Source organism: Gambusia affinis, linkage group LG01 (genome assembly GCF_019740435.1).
Source record: "Gambusia affinis linkage group LG01, SWU_Gaff_1.0, whole genome shotgun sequence".
In the NCBI taxonomy this organism is placed as follows: Eukaryota; Metazoa; Chordata; class Actinopteri; order Cyprinodontiformes; family Poeciliidae; genus Gambusia; species Gambusia affinis.
The window spans coordinates 37,996,291-38,017,028 of NC_057868.1; the positions used below are offsets into that span (position 1 = coordinate 37,996,291).

At 37.7% G+C, this 20,738-nt stretch overlaps 1 protein-coding gene across 1 annotated transcript in view; it reads left to right on the top strand.

Annotated features, from left to right (window-relative positions):
- The window catches only part of LOC122832511 (probable phospholipid-transporting ATPase IIA), a 40,619-nt gene extending 26,120 nt beyond the window's left edge, over positions 1–14,499 (top strand). Inside the window, exons 20-28 of the mRNA XM_044119334.1 lie at positions 928–1,017; positions 1,286–1,430; positions 1,688–1,752; positions 3,471–3,626; positions 5,946–6,010; positions 6,165–6,273; positions 6,379–6,436; positions 9,748–9,951; positions 12,533–14,499. Of these exons, the coding sequence (XP_043975269.1) occupies positions 928–1,017; positions 1,286–1,430; positions 1,688–1,752; positions 3,471–3,626; positions 5,946–6,010; positions 6,165–6,273; positions 6,379–6,436; positions 9,748–9,951; positions 12,533–12,669 (1,029 nt within the window). The 3' untranslated portion in view covers positions 12,670–14,499. The remainder of the gene's footprint in view (positions 1–927; positions 1,018–1,285; positions 1,431–1,687; positions 1,753–3,470; positions 3,627–5,945; positions 6,011–6,164; positions 6,274–6,378; positions 6,437–9,747; positions 9,952–12,532) is intronic.
- Positions 14,500–20,738: the final 6,239 nt, after the last annotated feature.

The following is a 20,738-nucleotide window of genomic DNA, read 5'->3' on the forward strand; positions in this document are numbered from 1 at the left end:
TGACTGATTAACAGGCATTTGTTGAACTGCAGTCAGTTTAATCAGGCACATCAAAGCCGGGAAACCTCTAAAACATGTAGGACATTGTGCCTTGAGGACCAGGGTTAGGAAACACAGTTTTAGACATACATCCCACTTCTGAATATGGATCGCTTCTAAGCTTATAAATTATGAAATTGTATCTATAACTTATACATATGGGCCTTAACGATGTATTTTTCACTACAAAAACAATGTCGTGTCATGCATTTTTGTGCAGTTTCTGAAGCAAATATCTTGGTATTCTGAAATAAGACAAAACTAACTTATATGTAACTTTTCAGCAAGATACACAAGCTTGTTTTAAGTCAATGTTCCTTAATATTGATTTTAAAAAGTACTAGTTTCACCTATGGAACGTGGAACCAGTACTTATCCAGTACTTATCCACCAATAATAAAAAATTATTTACTTAAAACAAGTCCCTGTATCTCTTGAAAAGTTACTTTTAAGTTAGCTAGGTCACATTTCAAGTGTACTAAGATATTTGCACTAGAAACTAGAGAAAAAAAATGCTTGATAAGATTGAAGTAGACATGGACTGTGTGGCAGAAGTAGATCTGTTATGATGGCTTGTTTCAGCTGGCATTCCTGCTCATGAAAAGGGATTCTGCTATGTTTAACATTTAGAAACTTTTTGATAGATTATTTTTTTATGTCGCATCTATCAGGTTTTGTTGCAGAATTTCTAAGTCAGTTATTAAGTTTCTCCGGCATTTCCATACACTACAGGTGCTGCCATTCTTCTGCCTGATAAGCACCAAACAGACAAAGGCTCACAGATTGCCATCTCTGTTAGGTTTCCTCTTATGCACATTGTCTGTGCGTTGCATGTGTGAGGACATATACATATGCGTTAATTTATAAATGTGGTTGACCTTGCCACAGGTGACGACAAGAGGGGAAGCCCACCTGGAGCTCAACGCTTTCAGGAGAAAACATGACTGCGCTCTGGTGATATCGGGGGACTCGCTCGAAGTAAGCTGGCTCTCGCCTGTCTAATTCACATCCCACTGTCTTATCTGCCTTTATGAAACTGTGACATGTTTTCAGTGTGATGCGTGATAATATCACATCCACTGAAGCCTTTCTGGATGTGGCCTCCGTGGTCATAGACACTTTCTAAACCGCATCTGGAGTTTAACTGTAACTTGGGTAAAGGCATCCGAGAGCCACAGCTCACATCAGTTAAATGTGGTGGCTTGAGGTGCTCACCTGTCCGCTTTTTTTTTTCTTCCTTTGGCAGGTTTGTCTGAAATATTACGAGTATGAGTTCATGGAGCTTGCGTGTCAGTGTCCCGCTGTGGTTTGCTGCCGATGCACCCCTACTCAGAAGGCGCAGATAGTCCGGCTGCTGCAGGAGCGAACAGGCAAACTCACCTGCGCAGTGGGTGAGTAATAACGATCCCATCCAGTCTATCTCTGTCAACCTCAAGACCTTAAATGTCTCAACCACAAACTGCTGTAACCATTTCACATCACTTCTAACAATTGCAAGGCTGCATTTGTGGAGTTTTTTTTGCATTTATTTTATTTCTGTGACCGAGTCATCTTGTAATCCAGCTAAATTAAGATTAAGGGCATGTCTTGGTTGGTTCTGGTGAGTGATGTGAATCCTGACACCTCCATGACTTTTTTTCTCTCCCAGGGGACGGAGGAAACGATGTCAGCATGATCCAGGAAGCCGACTGTGGCGTGGGAGTGGAGGGAAAAGTAAGACTCTGTCCATCTCGTCGCCTCTCATCGACGTGACGCACCGACAGATATCGCGCTTCCTGTAAAGATATCTCCCACATCCAGAGAGTTGAGGCCGAACTTGCACACAGATTATTCCCTTTATGAGGATCTATTGTCCAAGCAGAGGAAGCAAAGATGACAGGAAGGTTTTAGTGTTTTGGGGAGTCTCTTGGCAGCCTCTTCCAGAGTTTTCGTTGATCATGACCCTGCATCCGCTGTGGATGGAAACTTTAAGCAGAACTTGTGTTCAAAAATTAATTGCAATGATTATTAAAGAATAATCATTGCAAAATCAAACAACATCTTTACAAAATGGCAGAAGCACATGCTGCTTTTAACAAAACAGGTTTTAGTGTTTACAGATATCACCAATTAGATGTTGTGATATTCAAGGCATTTTTAATTTATTTTTATCCTGATGATTGTGTTTCTGCTGTGATTATATTGAAGTTCAGTTATATTGGCTGTGTTACAGATTAGTTTTATGGCCCAAACCAGAATTATTTGCTTGCTGATGGTTGGGTCAGGGTTAGGCTTTTGTGGTATGTTTAATAAGCCTGCAGCACATACAGCACAGAGAAAATCAAACAAGAATGAATGATGTAAAGTTTGATTAAAGATGCAGGATATAACTCTTATAAAAAATTATTTTTACATATTTGTTAAAACTGTGTCCATGTTGTGACAGTGTAATATAAAATGGATAAGAAAAGATCAAACTACTCCAAGTAGTCCCTGGTCTATTATTGCTGTCTGAAGAAATGCACCGCTCCTACCAAAAACAGCCAATCAAAGCCAAGAGGAGGTTCTTAACGCTGTCAATCAACCTTGTGCGTTGGTGCCCATGCTAACTAGCCTAGTTAGCCCATGCAGCTTCTTCCTGCTGCACTGCAGAGAGCAAGGCGTCACATAAAGGGTGATTGAATGCGCCAAGACCCTCCTACATGCTCTGATTGTTTTTTTTCCAGTTAGAAAAAAAAAACTGATTATATGTCAAATACTATACTGTCATGACATGGACACCTTGAACAAATATGTAACTGCGGTATGCAACTCTTCTGAGAGTCACATACTGCAGCTTACTTGTTATAGTCTAAATCATGGGTGGGCAACTCCAGGCCTCGAGGGCCGGTGTCCTGCAACTTTTAGATGAGTCAAATCATGAGGTCATTAGCAGGACTCTGGATGATCTGACTGCACTTGGGAGGTGATTCAGCTGTTGGATTCAAGTGTGTTGGACCAGGGAGACATCTAAGAGTTGCAGGACACCGGCCCTCGAGGACCAGGAGTGCCCACCCCTGGTCTAAATGGAAGAGTATAATAGATAAATAGAAGAAAGTAAGTAGGGTACATAAGTTAATCATACTGTAACAAGCATAGCGTACTGCATCCCAGATGATTTGGAACTGACTCACTCTGCGGTTACAACAAGCAACAAGATTGAGCGGGAAGACATTAAACAAAAGCTAAAAATGAGAGAAGTTACACTGTTTACTCAAATTATGGTCTGAAAACGACACCAGTAAAATTGTAATTAAAATATATCAGGTTTACTTCAGGCTCTGGCCTGTAATTAAAGTTAATTGGTCGGTTCAGAATTGGCTCAGACACAGTGTCTATAGGGCTGGATTTCTTAGGCCCGATCTAAAGGTTTAACTCTTCGTATTCTCACAGGACTCTCCTTTTTTCTGCAGGAAGGAAAGCAAGCCTCCCTGGCCGCCGACTTCTCCGTGACTCAGTTCAAACATTTGGGTCGACTCCTCATGGTCCACGGTCGGAACAGCTACAAGCGATCCGCTGCCCTCAGCCAGTTTGTCATCCACAGAAGCTTGTGCATCAGCACCATGCAGGTAGCGCTGAAACATTGAAGCATTTTTGTTCTTTTTCTGAGGATTCTAGAAAACATTTTAACCTCTGAATACAATGGGTTGGAAAAAATTATGCAATCACTTGAATTTTTTCACATTAGAACCACAAATTTCACAGTAATTTATTTTTTGGGATTTGATTTATTATGGTTAACGAACAAAAGTTCTTATTTGTGAAATGGAAATAATGTAGTACAGTTTTCTTCTGGTCTTTATTTTAACAACAGCCACTTATCACTCCATAAGGTTGTAATGGGTCCCATTTACAGTTTTACAGACCATGTAGTGGGTACAGTAACATGTGATGTGAAGGAAGCTGCTCCAGCCAAGTGGGACCAAACTGAACTGTTTACCCTACATGTGAAATAATACACTGCAAAAACACAAAATCTTAAGAGTGTTTTTGGTTTAGTTTCTAGTGCAAATATCTTAATACACTTGAAATAACACAGAATTAACTTTTTAGCAAGATATAGGTGCTTGTTTTAAGTTAACAATTCCTTAATATAGATTTTTTTTAAACTAGCTTCACTGGCAGATTATTTCACATATAGAAGATATCAGTGGAAGTAGTACTATATTTTTTAACCAATATTAAGAAATTATTTACTTAAAACAAGCTCCTATTACTTGCTGAGAAGTTACTTAAAAGTTTGTTTTGTCTTATTTCAAGTGTGCTAAGATATTTGCACTAGAAAGTGGACCAAAAGTACTTGGTAAGAGAGGGGACTGCTTTTCTCAGCAGATATAGGAAAGCTGGTTAAAGTCTTAGGAAGATGGATAGAGCTTACTATGGTGCAATTTATTTATTTATTTAAATTTTTAAACGGAAAAGATTAAACGAAAACGGGCCTCAATTTGCAGAACAGGGGAAAAAACACAAAGATATCCAACATCTCATGATATAAATATGCACTGTAGACATACAGACACAACACTTTACACTTAACAGTGATTGCAAAGGAAGATGTTTAATAACAGATGAGTATTCCTAAAAAGTGCCAGTAGGCTGCCATGTAGAAAAAAATATTTGCAGGGTAACAGTTTTTAAAGACTTATATAGTGGTGGGCATTTATTGCATCATTTTCTTTTCACAATACAATTTTGGTTTATTGTTGTCATGATAAATTCCAATTAATGTGTAAAAAAACCCTAAAATTGTATTTTTGGGACTGTTTAGGTGTATCAATAAATATCAATACATTTGAAAATATGATTAAATGTGTGCATTTCAGGTGATACAAATTACACTTTTTTTATCTGACTCGTGTCCTAAATGGGTTATGATTGCTGTGCCATGCAGAAACAGCCATACATACCTTTAAAAAAGTAATAAATAAATAGTTCTTAAAGTTATTTGTATCATTATCACAGTAGTATCACAAAATATCATGATAAAACTTTAAGTTCATATCACCCGCACCGAGCTGGTAATGGCAAGTGTTGGTTTTGTAACAGACCTAGCTGAGCGAGTGACCATTTCCAATGCTGGAAGCAATGCTGGTTTGGAAGCCGCAAAAGAATACAAATGCACACCAGACTTTTTCAATTTCTGTTTGTATATATGAAAAACAAAGTATGATTTTTCTTCTGATTCAAAATTGCCTGCTTGGCCTTGACACATATAATCTCAATAGAAGACAGTGAAGTTTGTGGTTGTTCGGACAGAGCGTCGGCCTTTGCAAGGCGTGTAAATAGAAATCTTGTCTGTCCAAAAATAAATCTGCATACCTACAGACAGACAGGCAAATGTCTCTGGGCATTTGGGAAGGTGGGGTGGGCGATGACTCAGAGGACGCAGGCAGTGGTGCCCTTCTGAGACAGCATTCCCATGTCCCAGTCCAAACTCAGCCCCCAATCTGGAGGGACATCCCATGACTCACTGGACCATGGACTTTATGGCTTTTAGGAGGCTTTTCTCCACCTCCCTCAGATTAAAAATGACCACAGATGGAAGCTGAATTTTTGGTTGGCAGCTTATGTACTGGAATCATTCATCTCCCAAGTTTAACTGAGAGGCTTGAATCGGTTAGTGTTCATTAGTTCCCTGCAGCTGTGGTGGGGTGAGGTACAAAATGTATACACCTGCTTCTGAAAGCTCATTGTGCTCCCATCTGATTTAGTTTTTACAAAGCTGTCTAAATGTTATGAAACACACTTCTTTTCATTTGTATGTTAAAAATAGCTCAGGAAATGTTCTCACATTCCTGTTCCCAACTCACTGCCATTTAGCAAACATTAAGTGAAATAAAAGAAATACAACTGAGTATTTGTTTTCTGCTTTTTCTCTGTTTCTGCAGGCCGTTTTCTCCTCTGTTTTCTACTTTGCTTCAGTCCCGCTCTACCAGGGATTTCTGGTTATTGGGTGAGACACAAGCTCTCGGAGTACTGATGACTTATTAACAGAATATTTAGCTGACTTTGTTCCCTGGAATTTTCTCTCTTTTAAACCCAAAAGGAAATTGGAGAAGAGGAAAAAGTGAAATTATGATACATGTTTTGTAAATCTTCTATTGCAGTTACTCCACCATCTACACCATGTTCCCCGTCTTCTCCTTGGTATTGGATAAGGATGTTAAGTCGGAGGTTGCCATGCTTTACCCAGAGTTGTATAAAGATCTGTTGAAGGTATTGATGAGTAACACTCTTCAAGTGTTGCTATGCAACTTCGTATTGTTGATGACACAGAAACAAAAGAGAAATACTCTTTTTCTTCTTTTTTTACTTCCACAGGGCCGACCGCTGTCTTTCAAGACTTTTCTAATTTGGGTCCTTATAAGTATATATCAAGGTAAGATTTAATAGTTTGATGACTTGATTTTCTATGAAAATCCTCACTGAAGTTTTTTACATTTTATTACACTATAATTAGCAGTGCACTGATCCACTTTTTTTTTTATTTTTTTTATTTCCGATACAATAAAGATACCTGAAGTTTAGGATGGACTGATACGATATGGTACTGATATTGATATTGGATTGGTACATCTCTAATTACAACTACAAGATCCATTGTCTTTTGTAGTGCGTCTCTGCCAGTGTCACACATCAATATTTAAGCATTACTACTGACTCTTGATTTGATTTTAGTCTGTACTTTGACTGGACCATTCTAACACATGAATATATGCTTTGAGTTTGACTCATGGTTTAGGGGAGGATGGCTTTGTCTTAGTAGGTTTGCTCAAACATGGAAAGAGTACAAAAATAATGTACTCAAGTAAATGTACTTGAGTAATGTGCTCAAGGAATGAACTTGATTCAAGTAATGTACTTGTATTTAAGTAAAATTGACAAGCATTTCACTTAAATACAAAGAAAGTTACTCAAAGAAAAGTAAGAAATACCTCATTAAAGTAAAATTTACTTAGTCACCTTTTTTTTCTTTATACTAACCAATCCAAATGAGTAATGATATATTTTTTTGTATTTTTATTCATTAACTGATATGATTTCAGATGTAACTGAGTGAAATACTTTACTCAAATCAAACTGAAGTAAAAATTCAGGTTTTATAAACAACTTGAAGAAAAGGCAAAGTACAGACAGGTTGTACTTAACTACAGTAATGTGGGTAAATGTAACAAGTTACTTTCCACCCCTGGGTTTTCTGTAGAGGTCTCCAATATATGAAATGAGAATTTTGCCACAGTAAAAGTGACAAAGCGATTAATTTATCCTTGCGGTCTTTGTAGTAACATATCTGTCACTGCCAACACAGACACCAATATTGGTCCAGCAATGAAACTTACCCATTAATAAACTTAAGTACATCAGTGTGTATAATTGGAGCACAAATTAATACACAAGCAAGTTTTCAAAAAGAAATGATGTTTATCCTTTCCCTAATGGAACCAACAGTGAAAAAACAATAGTTGGACAACAAAGGTAATGATCCGAATCAAACTGTCAGCATTGGGGGTTTTATTATGATCATTTTATTTTCTCAGTGACAATAAACAAAGCAATAAATGCTCCTCCCTAGTTTGCGGTTGTGCCCTACTCTGAAAGACGGCTCAAACAGAGCTGAGTGAGATGTTCAAAGAGTAGAGTTTTGTTTTAGGATTTAACGCCGCTTTAAACTTTTCTACAGCTTTCTCCATTCATCGGGTTTCTTCCTCACTGGGCAAGAGACATTTATTTATGGTGCATATTTAGGTAGTGAGACAATCCAGAAAACTTAACATGATGGAAACATGGGACTACAGAGTGAAATAAAATAATGATATTTTAGTTCATATTAATGTTCTTACTGGTTTGCAAGCAGTGGCTTTTTGTTTCAAACGTCTGGTTGTTGATAACATCTGGTTATCAATTTTTAACCAAATTGCAGAAAGTTTGGTTTGTGGAAAGTTCAATGATGCAATTTTTGCTGTTTTTAATTAATAATTGAATTGAATTTCCACAAAAGACTAACACTAAATATACCAATAATATTTTTTTTGTGATTTTCTTGAAAACTGAGATTTTTTCTGTACCTTTTCCTCTACTATCCTTTTCAACTTATCGTAGAAAAAACCCGAGTCCGTTTAGGTTTTTTTTATATACAAAAGGTCAGGTAACATTTCTGACTTTAAAGTTCTATTTAGCTTGAATAAGGCCAAAAATGGCTCCTTGGAGAATAAAAGTACACACTTTGACTCCATAAGGTGACTTCTCAGTACAGTTGTTTGCTGTGAATTTATTTAGGGCTTTCAGAGTAAACAGGGATGAATACATTGGCACGCAGCAGTTTTCAGGTTTATAATTTTATGAATTGAAAGCCATATATAATATCCCTTTTTCTGTAGCTTTGTTACTCTAACAGAAACTTGAGGAGAATAATTTTAATTTATCATGTACATGTGGAAGGTTTCTTGGACTACGTGTATTTATGCAGTTGCGTTTTGGTGTTTTAAAAACATCAGACAGTAGAAAATGTCGACGTTCAGGTAGGTTGAGGATGTTCCTACCAGACGGCTGCATCGCTCTACCTTAATCACACATCACTCTTTAACAGCCCACGCACTTTAAAAGCAGAGGGAAGTTTCCGACATGCACCGTTGGCCATGAAAAGCTGTTTACCGTCGCATAATGAGCTACACCCTGAAACTTTTTATCTATTTCTAACAAAACAGGAGTTTCCCTTTTTACCAGTGGGCTTAAGCTTGTTTGCAAATCATTGCTGCGTGTGTTGCTTTCACTTTGTCTCCTGTGTTTTTCCAACGTACAGCATATATTTGAAAATGAGGGAAGAAATTGTCTTTTTCAGTGAACTGGAACTATGCATTTTGAATTAAATATTACAATTGCTTGAATAGAGCAAAGTGAATATCAGAAAAAAAATTCAGCCCTACTTGTGATTTGATTTGCATCATTTTAAAGTAGCTTCTTCGTTAGAATAAATTATAGATGCATTTTCTGTTTTCCCCATTTTTATTCCTGCTGGGCATGTTTACATATTTTAAAGTGTTATATTAGTGCTTTTACAAAACCAATTTGCAAATGTAGACACTGTTTTTATATGTAAATAAAATCTGATTACATAATGCATTTTGGGTCAAAATGTCAGACCTTCTGCGGACCTCTACCTCATATGTAATTAAGAAACTTTATCTAAATCTGAGTTTCTGCTGTTTGATGTCTTTTAACATCAATGTTCAGGAACCTAAAAGCTGCTTTTGCTCCAGATAATTATTCAAATACAGCTTGATCTGGAATGCTGTCTGCCAATCAGAAAGCTCTACTATAGACATAATTTTACAAAAACAAAATGCAAAATATATTGCCACTAACATTGATATCAGTTGATATTAGTCATGTTTTTTTTTAACATATTGGTATTGGTTCCATAAATAGAGCTGGGTTGATATGAACAACTAATATTTATTTTGATATCGTTGCCATCTGTTACTTGCCGCTTTTTTTCCCCAAAGATGATAAAACGTTTAAGTGGTAAATATCAGTTATCAGCCGTAACAGATTTGTAAATCGGCCCAAATGTTCCTTTTTAGTAGTAATGCATCCCTCCTTTTAGTGAGTAGGACCTTAAGCAGCAGCATCCCCAGAACATGAAAAGCAAAAAGCATTGTTTTATTTGTTCTGTTCTGTTCTCATCCACAGGGAGCATCATCATGTACGGAGCCATGCTGCTCTTCGAGTCCGAGTTTGTCCACATTGTCGCCATTTCCTTCACCTCCCTGATTCTGACCGAGCTGCTGATGGTGGCCCTGACCGTTCAGACGTGGCACTGGCTCATGATAGTTGGCGAGCTCCTGAGTTTGGCGTGCTACATTGCTTCACTCGTGTTCCTGCACGAATTCATAGGTGAGTAATGTCCTCATCGCTCCTGACTTGAGCTACTTTAAAAATGGATCGTTGTGTTCCAGAAAACAAAACAAAAGTCTAATATAATTTCACTCCAGACTGAATTGTGTTTTTCTGCTTTGGCCGGCCTTGAAATAGGACGTCAGCATGCAGCGGTATGAGGGGGTGGAGGGTTTGGTTTTTAACGTGTCTCCTGTGTGCAGTAAACTGTGAATGTATTGACAATATGACCCGGCGTGTCTCAGGCATTCTGTAGCATCAAAGAGGAAATGCCACCAGTTTGGTTGGCTGTGTTTTGAAAAAAATGCTATATAAATGCATTGCAGAAGCAAAATGACCATTTACATATATGTATTTTGGGGAATAATCTCCCTTTATTTTGTTGTTTGTTGCCAAACTGTTAAGCATCTATTTACACCGGCCACCACAAAATAATCCAGTTTTGCTTTTTCCCCATATTAAGAGTCCTGTAATAGTGAATGCCCTGACCAAAAGCTCTCCAGGTTTTTATTTTCAGCTTTATGTGAGGCGTGGAGTTCCATTTTCAGCCTGCAATCTCGACCACTGAGGAGCATGACTGGCATGTGGTCAAGTTTACCCTTTCTGGGCTTTTTTTTCTTCTTCTCTGTTTTCTTCCCTCTTCAAGTCGGACTGAAATAGACTTTAGATGCTGTTTTGTTGCATGTGCAGTTTATACATTTCAACTGAGCTTTTTCCAACATTTCTTTCCCTTCCTTGCATATTAAGCTGTCTGGGTCAATGTCGTTCCCACTCTGGGAGATTCCAAGGAAAAATAATAAAGACAAGAAGTTATTGTTAGTTAATTATGAACATGCTCAGCAGTAAATGTTGCGCATGTCTTATTGAGATAATTATGTTTTGAAACCCTCATCGCCCTAATTAATGTCAGTGAGGCGAAATGCACAACATACCCAGAGCTTAGTGTGGACAAACTATTCTTACTTTACTTACTTGTAAGCTAATTACATTACCAGACGTCATTTTGTTAGTTTGCTTTTAGGCCTTTTAATGTGATCAGCTTGTGTAAAAGGATTTGTGAACCTTACTTTGTGGTAAATGTAAATTACTGTACGACACATGCTGGGCATTATTATTATGTCTACTCATTTTTACTTTTTTATCAATTGCTCTTAACAATTATTCACAGTTCAAAACATATGTCATGGATTTAAGGGGTTTTTTTCTACAGAAAATGCTACTGAAACCCATTGAAAACCTCATTATTATTCCACCAAATATTGATTTCTGAAAACTTCCTGAGTTAGAACTCAGGAAGAGTATTGTTCTTTCTAAATGAAAATGAACTTGTCCTCTTGCATTATTTGAGAAAGCACTGCATCTTTTTTATTATTTTGACCATTTGTCACTTCCTGCAAATAATTGCAAAATCTATGCTTGGAATTTCAGTAGTTCTTGTCAGTAGTTCATAGAATAAGAGTGCAATGTTCATTTTACTCAAACATTTACCTATAAAAAGTAAAATCAGAGAAACTTATTATTTAAAGTGGTCTCTTAATTTTTTCCAGATTTTTTTTTTAAAGGACTTGTGGTCTTTATTTGCAGAAGTTCAGACGGAAAATGAGGACAGAAAGAGGTCAGAGTGCAAAAAACAACTTTTAGAAAATGTGATAATAGAGAAAATGCTAAATTCCTGAGTCCTTTAATTCAAAGCTTTGTTTAGAGTTGCCTTTTTTCTGAATTACAGTCATTTCCTCCTAATTAAAGTATCCAAACTGTTTTCATCTTTTATCTATTACCTGTCACTTTATTTGCTGAAGTTGTTGGCGTGTAGAACGATAAATAGAGGCGGTGGTTACCAGTGATGTCAGTAACGCGTTAATTTGTAACGCGTTACTGACGTCGGACCACTTTTTTCAGTAACGAGTAATATAACGCGTTGCTATTTCAAATCGAGTAGTCAGACTACAGTTACTTATCAAAATCACTGTGCGTTACTATCTTTTGTTATTTAATCGTATTTCCTCTACTCGTCTTGTCGAGTGACCGACGTCTCTATGCGACAGAAATGTAAACAATGGAGTGAGATGCGCATTTTGTTAAAGTTACTTTTAGTGTAACTTAGTTACTTTCCAAATCAAGTAGTCAGTAATCTAACTAAGTTACTTTTTCAAGGAGTAATCAGTAGTCCGATTAAAGTTACTTTTTCAAAGTAACTATGCCAACACTGGTGGTTACTGACTTCCGGTGAATAAAGACTCGGTCTCCCTATATGTTCACATACTGACCATACCATGGTTTCCATTGTGCTTCCAACTGTGTTACCAAAGAGACTCTTAAGCTCACGTTTGCTGTCACGGTTAAGGAACATCCTCAGCCTACCTGATAAGCAAACAATCTTAGCCGGATGGGGGGTCAAATGAAGCCTGGTGGCCCGCCAGGCTTGTAATAAAAAAACTGATACTTGCCTTTATATTTTAACATGAAGAAAAACTGAGAGGTCTAATGTAAACTTTTAGTGTTTCATGAGTATTGATGAAATCTTTACCACTCAGAATTGCTGCTCTTCGTCAGTCTAACTTTGACTCTTCCTCTGTAACAGACGTGTACTTCATCACCACGGTGTCGTTCCTGTGGAAGGTGACCGCCATCACGCTGGTCAGCTGTCTGCCTCTGTACATCCTCAAGTACCTGCGCAGACGCTTCTCTCCACCCAGTTACTCCAAGTTGACCTCCTAAAAAATATAAAATAATAGAACAAACTCTCCGGCCACGTTTCTTGAAAAGAGGAATCTCACATCTTCACCTCTACCAGGGATCCAAAGACACATTTACTCCTTTGTAAATTCTGAAAAGCTCTTTGATGGGACAAATAGTTTACTGAGAGTGATAAAGCAGTGTTAATTGCTCTGTGGTGTGTTTGATGCATGGCTGATTGATGGGGTTCTCTGTGTAGTAAGCTCCTGCAGTAAGATTAAACTGACCTGATTCAACCAGTTTTATGAAACATATTTATTATCAGTGATCAATTCTGCATTTAAAATGTTTTCAGGACAAAAATAGAAACATCCACACGCCACGAGACAAATGAAAGCTGAACGGGACCCATTCTGTTTCATAATGTTCCCAGGAAAGGAGCAAGAAAAGTTGGCATCTGGCTCCAAATTCCTGCCGAAGCAACACGCCTACTTATTTGGAGAAAAAGTGAGATTGACGTAGATTTCTCTTAGGAGTTGATTCACGTTCTCCTCAAAGAGCAACTCGTAATTCAAGGTTTAAAAGTCTAAAAGTGAAACGGTTTTACAACATGGGCTTTGCTAAATTGAGACATGATAAACTAGTGTATTCGCTGATGCGTCACCCCCAAAGCTACAGCTCAGCACGACGGAGGTGGCATTGCCTCCTTTTTTAGCACGACCTCTGGTGTCTGATGTTAAATCTGTCTTGCCGTCTTTGTTTGGACTGTGACTTGTTGGTGTTTGTGGAGAGTGGTCCGAACGCCGGCGAGCCTCTCCGCCGACGAGCCTCTCCGCCGACGTGCACCCTGGCGGAGGGCTACACACAACCTCTAATGTGGCGGGCCGACTGCGGCCGCGCACTCAGCCCTGCATGATGAATCAAAGCCATAGCTGAAAATATACTCTAGTGACTGAGTCGCTGTCCTTTGGGGTCCCACACTGCAAAAACACAAAATCTCACCAATCATTTTTTTTCTTCTCTGGTTTCTAGTGCAAATGTTTTAGAACACTACAAATAAACAAAACTAACTTGCTAGTAACCTTTCAGCAAGATATGAGCATGTTTTACGTCATCAATTCCTTAATTTTAATGAAAAAATACTAGTTCCACTGGAAGATTGTTTCACTTAGAACATGGTGTTATAGGTGAAATAAGTATTTAATCAATATTAAGGAATTATTGACTTGACAGACTCACATATTTTGCTGAAAATCTACTTCTAAGTTAGTTTTGTCTTATTTCAAGTATCAAGGTTGTTGCACTAGAAGCTGCACAAAAATGCTTTGTGGGATTTTGTTTTTGCAGTTCATCTACTTTAACATCTGTGAATTAACAAAAGGGATCAAGTAAAGAAACAATTACTAATACTGCACTTTAACAGAAACTAATGTGATGCGAAGCACCTCAGATTCATTTCACTCATGTCGTGATGAACTGTAAATATTTCCCACCTATCAGTAACATGGCCACACATCGTTTATCATGTATTTATTTTGCGTATTTAAAAAAAAAGGGGAACTAAGCATGAAACTTTGTACAAACTGTGCCATCTTGAGTCTTTATTTTGCTATGTAGGACTGGATTTTTTATTATTTGTACTAAAACCTGAATTCTTTAATCTGTTTGCACATTTTTAACTTCTCTGGAATATTTTTATGTTAAAGTGTAAAGCATTAAATGATGCTGAAAATGGTTTGCTTGTACATGCAAGGCTTATGTTTTATTTAAATTTGTTTGCACTCAAGGGAACGGAACAAAAACAAACAAAAAAAACTGAAATGTGCTGATGTCAATATTGTGATCATTAATAAATGTGGGTTTTTTTCTTGCTGTTTTTGTGGATGATTTGATCTTTTATTTATTTTTTTTATTTTGCAATTATTTAGGTAAATCACATTTCAGTAAAACAATATATCAATATTCAGGTTGGATTTAGCTCGTCATTGTGAGACGGATGGAAATGAGGAATAATTTCAAAAGTTGTATATATTTTTAAGGCTTTGTAATAATTTATTTCTGGGGTGTCCAAACTTTTTGTCACCTGAGCCAAAATTGTTAAGTTGCTAAGAACTAAAAAATGGGCCTAAAACTGTAATACTTTTTACAATTCAAAACATTAAATCGTAGGAGTTATCGGATTTGTTTATTTTTTACTTACAATAAACTAAGCATGCAATATTTTAGTTAAAAATAATAAAGCTTTCAGTTGTTTTACAGGGATGGGGTATGTAAATTGTTGTACATCCCAAACTTAAGAATGATTGGGCTTGTTTACATTAATAAAAGAAAGCCAATTATTTAAAAGTAACAAAAAAAAATTTGCATTTACTGTAGTCTATTCTAAGCAATTAGACCAGGATCTATTCTAGTCTTTATTTGAAACTGTATCTTGCTGTATTTGTTCATTCATTCATTACAAGCCAATCTGGGAGCTCCAGAATCTGCTGAGTAGATTCTCTTTTGCAATGAAATCAAGAAGAAAGTAGAAATCCTGATTACTTTCAATTTCCATCCCTCCATCCATTTTCTAACACCCTTTTCCCCAGTGGGGTCGGGACGGGTACTGGTTCGTATCTCCAGTTAACGTTCTGGGCGAAAGGCAGGGTTCACCCTGGACAGGTCGCCAGTCTGTCGCAATTATTTTCAATTTATTTGCAATAATTTTATCCTCATTAAGTATAAAAAAACCTCCATCTGCATAACAAATGTTTCATTTGAACAATGAATTTCCAGTAAGAAATTTCTACATTCACCCAAACCTTGTAGAGAATGATTAAGGTCCTTGAATGTTTTTTTTTGTTTGTTTGTTTTTATCTCACCCAGATCCATTTAGCTACCATTGGTAACCATGAGTAAACCTGGTAGCTTCACACCATACTTTAACTAGTTTGGTGTCTTGTTAATGAATGAGAGAAGAATGGAGCAGGGGATCCATCGGTGGATTGGCATGAGTGTTGTGGTGAAAAGGAGAGCTGAGCCAACAAGTTTAAATGAGCTTTCCACCATCCAGCTAGAATTACCGAAGCTGTTTGAGGTTCTTCTTAGTAAGAAACATTTAACCAAACATTAGTGATGCATGTGTGGATTAAAGAAAATTCACAATAAATTTAAAGTTTGGTCTAAAAACCTTTAGAGTTGTAATCATTCCACCTCAGTTTAGATTCAGCTGAGTCTAGAAAAGAACCACATATTTGACAGATCATAAGGCCAGAAGCATGCTATGGGAAGGTTATGAGGAAATATTTCTTTTCTGAACTTCTCCACAATGATTGCGTCCCGCAGCCAAGTTTGAGCTGACACCATGTCAATAACAGTTCTTGTGCAGTAGCTGCTCCTTTTAATCTGATTCCACTTCAGTTTGTGATGAGGTGTTAGTTACAGATGACGGTGGAGCAGAACGAGGAGCCTGGATGTTTGGCTTTCTCTCACCAGAGGAGGGAGGCACCGGTGCCAAGAGACTTGTTCTGAATCAGCTTCAACACTTAGGCTGTGCATTTCTTAAATTTACTGTGAGCTATAAAATACTATTAATATTTTATTTTGTTTTATGTTAATAGAAAATCTCTCTATTAAACTTGTGGTTGGAGAGAAAAGTGCTGATGCTTGCATTGCTTTTTTAGCCAGGAGAGGATTGAGGTTCAGTTTGATTTACAGCCATAAAACCTCCTCTTTTTTCTATGCACTCAAAATATTTCCTGTTTTCTTTAATACTACAGACTGTCCTCTTTGCTTCCCTTTCTTCCACTGATGAAATGCATGTTTTCATCAATAACAGACTCTGCAGAAGTAAATCAGTCCATGAAAATAAGAATGTCACTTCTTATTTCAACAGAGCTGGCCTCTAACATCAAAATTCTGTTGTTTTTTTTCTTGTATTGAGGGCAGCTATGCAGCCCTGGGTGGTTCAGTGCCATCAGTCTGGTTCAAGTCAAAGTGATTTCTGCAATTTACTTTCCTTTTTACATGCATATGGGGTTTGAACTTCAAATAAAAACAGATTACGTTTTTTTTGTAGCATATTTAGTCTAATTATCGCAATCTCGGTGCATTTTATCTCCAGCACTTTAAGAGGGGAATCTATTTTTCCAGCTTGGAAACATCACACATCAGGTTTTCAGTAGAACAGCATGAAAAAGAGAGGCAGATTATCGTGAAGCTGCTTCACATCGCACCACCCACTGTCACAACAGCCAGAGTGCATGGAAACATGTTGCTAAAACCAAAGGCTTCCACCGTTTTCACTGAAAAAATCCTAAAGCATTTTTAATCCTGAGCTCATCTTGACCTGACCAGAGTAAAGGAGGGAAATTAACATAAAGGAAACAGTCAACACTGTTGAAGTCTGCCTCTAAACCTGCAGAAAGAGAAAAAAACAATGACTGAAGAGGTCAAACACGGTAACAGCTGTCAAACATGGCGGTGGATCCTGCAGAGGTTTTGTTTGCCTACAAGTTTGTGTTATGCCAGGACCTTGTTGATGCCTACAAACGGTCTGTCCAGATATTAGAGGCAGATGTGTGTGTAATATGACACTATGTGAATTAAAGAAAAAAAGAGAATAAAATCCAATTTGGGTACTTAATATCCATCCAATATTCAACTGCTTTATTAAAATTATTGTGTTCCATTCTGAAAGACATTGGAGTTATTGATCTTAAATGCAATTCTCAAAAGATTTGAAAAGGTGGTTGCCATCAAACACGGGGTCACCTGGGTCAGGGAAGCCCTGGTGGGAGGACCTAATGAGAGGAACGTGTTTGAACACATGTATGATCCAAACGCCCTCTCAACGCAGCCTGCATAGATGCAGAAAGATGTTTTGACATAACAGAAACCGCTGAAGAGAGATGTGGAATGACACCAAATAACGAACAAGCCGCTGCAAACGAATTGTTTACTACACAGTCTTATTGCTCTGTGTAAACATTGGATTTTAGCAGTGACAAGCCCTTCACAAAGCATGAACACACACCCTCCTCTGGCTCTATTTATAGCTCAATGGGCCTGGAATGCTTTGATTTGTCTTAACACCCACGAGTCTTAAAAAAGCACTGGGAATGTGCTTCCCTCCCTGTCCCTATGATCCCAGATGATACTAGTTAATGCCTCCAAGCCCAATTTAACAAAGCCGCCCATAGCACTTAAAGACGGCCTGGATTAGATCCATCTTTTTCCCCCTCGATTTGAGTAAAAGAGAACACGGGTGTGTTGAGATTGTGGAGCCTGAAACGCAGGCGGTTGTTATGAATATAGTTGTAATGGGAGGGGTCAGTTTTGCTTTAAGCTGAAATGCTGAATAGGGTTATTTTAGTTTGTTTTGACTACCAAATATAGCCTCTGTGCATCCACTCTGAACTGATTATACATACAGAGTGATGGTGCAGTTTTGAAATACAGCAAGACTGAAATGGGAACCTGAAAACGACCCAATGAAGAAAACAGTGTTGACAAGTGGAGGTGGTTCAATTTCATGGGTTTGTACCCACCAAGGAACACCCTATTATTTTGTGTACCACGACACTGAAACTAAACTACAAACATTCTGGATCTTGTTAAATAAAAAAGAAGGTCCTCTTGGCTAAGGATGCAAGCACTTTCTATGTTGGTGGAACCTATTAGTGCATTAATAAAATTTGGAAAAAGAAGAGACACATTTTCCAGAGATCTCAACTTGTGGCAGGAAGGAAATAGATTCCTCATTGCACAATTACGTGCCACCGCCGCCCAAACTAAGACCATGTCAGCAAGTCCAAGCTGCCACCATAATGCCCTCTGATGAACTATTCAGAAGTATGTGAAAATAATTTGTATTTTATACAATGTAACACTTGTTTCAAATGCATTTAAAACAATGCCTTAAAACAACAAAGTGTCAACTTCTACTCAATGCAGTTATGCAACATTGATTCTTAGGTTATTTCTGATACTCGGGGTTATTCTGGATCTCCTTCTCCTATAGTTCTTAAACTGCACACAAGTTAAAAACTACAGTAGAAAAAGAGTCAGTCTCTGTCATTTCTACAGTTTGCCATCCATCCACTTTGGTCCATCTGGGGTCTTAAATGTGCTTCATAAACACATTGACTGACTTATTTCTCACTAACTCATTCTAGCTCACAGGTGGTAAACTCTGGTTCTCAAGGGCTCATATCCTGCAACTTTGAGACATTTTCTGCTTCAGCGTGGTTTAATTGAGTAATTAGGAATGAGAAAATGCTGCTAAAATACTTCAGACCAAATCGGATAAGACCGCTAGACAATGAGATCTCAGAGGACCCATGTTCTCCACAGACGACCTCTGAAGAAGGGATGTCAAGCTCTTTTTTATTGTAGGCCATATCATGATCATGGATATTCTCAAATGGCTGTTTGTCCCCAAATGTATTGATAAAACCACAAACTGCCAAAATATGAATAAATAGCTGTTTCAGGATTCGATAAGTGCTTCTTAACATTAATATATCAAACATCTTTCCACATTGATGATCTGGCTGTATACAGATAAAAACAGATTTCATTTGATTGATTGAAATATAGTTAAAGAAACATCTGTTATCTTGAGGGTTCTAGTTACGTGTCCGTAAAGAGTCTAGAGGGTCATTTTAAAAGCCATGTCGGTCCTCATTTGGCCCCCAGACCCTGAGTTTGACATATGCTATAAGGAATACAAATTACTGATATATTTTTTTCTGTCTTTATTGTTTATTTGAAAGTGTTAAATATAAGCAAATAATAAACACTAGAACATTTATAGCATTGGTTAACTTGCAATGCACTTCCTCTTTAAGATGTTAATGAATACAATGAGATCATTTATGAACCCACTTGTTCTCAATTAAATTTTTTTACTAATTACATGTGTCATTTCCTGTAAATGTCAATGTTGATTCACAATATTTGTGTCTGTTTGTGGAGACGTACCAACAGACTTTTCTCTTTAATGCTGAAATGAAATCTAAGATTAGACCAGAAAGCATCACATTTAAAAGTTGACTCTTCTCTTTGTCTCTTGAATTTCTCTCCATGTGAAAGTGGGTCCTTTTCATATCAAGCTTCCACTCATAGGATTTACAATCCTTGTTCCTCCTGAAGAAGTGAAACGGGGCAGAGCTTTGACCCAGACGGGTCTACCCCAATGAACTGTTTTACAGTGATGGAAAATCCAACATGGGATGTCTGAAAAGGCAAAACCTCGACCGTCTGGACACCAGCAATTTTCCTTTCTCAAGGGTGATCATTTTACTCATTCATCATTTGAGTTGCATAAGTGCTCTATAACTGTGGAGGAGTTTCCATCTGGTAGACTCGGCTGCTGCGAGGTTCTCCCCAACATTTCGGGCTCCGGCCCCTGTGGTTTACAGGCTGACTGCTGCAGCCCTGTTCGCAGGCTCCCCTCGCTCGGACTAATCCATGCCTCAGTCTGACACAGATCCTCTGATTGCTTCCTTCAGTTCACACAGAAAAACCTGGGACTGAGAAAACAGACGTAAACTCAGGATCAGCCGCCGTGGTTAAAGTTTTGACAAAACAGATACGGAGATTACTTCCAGTTCTGCTTGTGCGGTTGAGGCTGGGCTATACATGTTAGTGAGCCATTGTTTAGCTGCTTTTCTAGAATTGTCTGTTCTGGAAGCTGGATATAAAAGTAAAACCACATCAATATGTGATAACCTTCCCGTTAAAATAACAGAAACAAATCAAAAACAGAGCTGTTCATCTGTAGACACATGCAGTGCCCTTCAAAATGATTCAGACAGACAGACAGATAGACACATAGACAGATAGATAGATAGATAGATAGATAGATAGACAGACAGACAGACAGACAGACAGACAGACAGACAGACAGACAGACAGACAGACAGACAGACAGACAGATAGATAGATAGATAGATAGATAGATAGATAGATAGATAGATAGATAGATAGATAGATAGATAGATAGATAGATAGATAGACAGACAGACATCAATAATGTTCTCTTGTGAACCCAAGGTCTTCAAAGAATAATAGTTGTATTTATACAGAGATATAAATCACACGAAGGTTCACTTTGTTTATTAATTAGA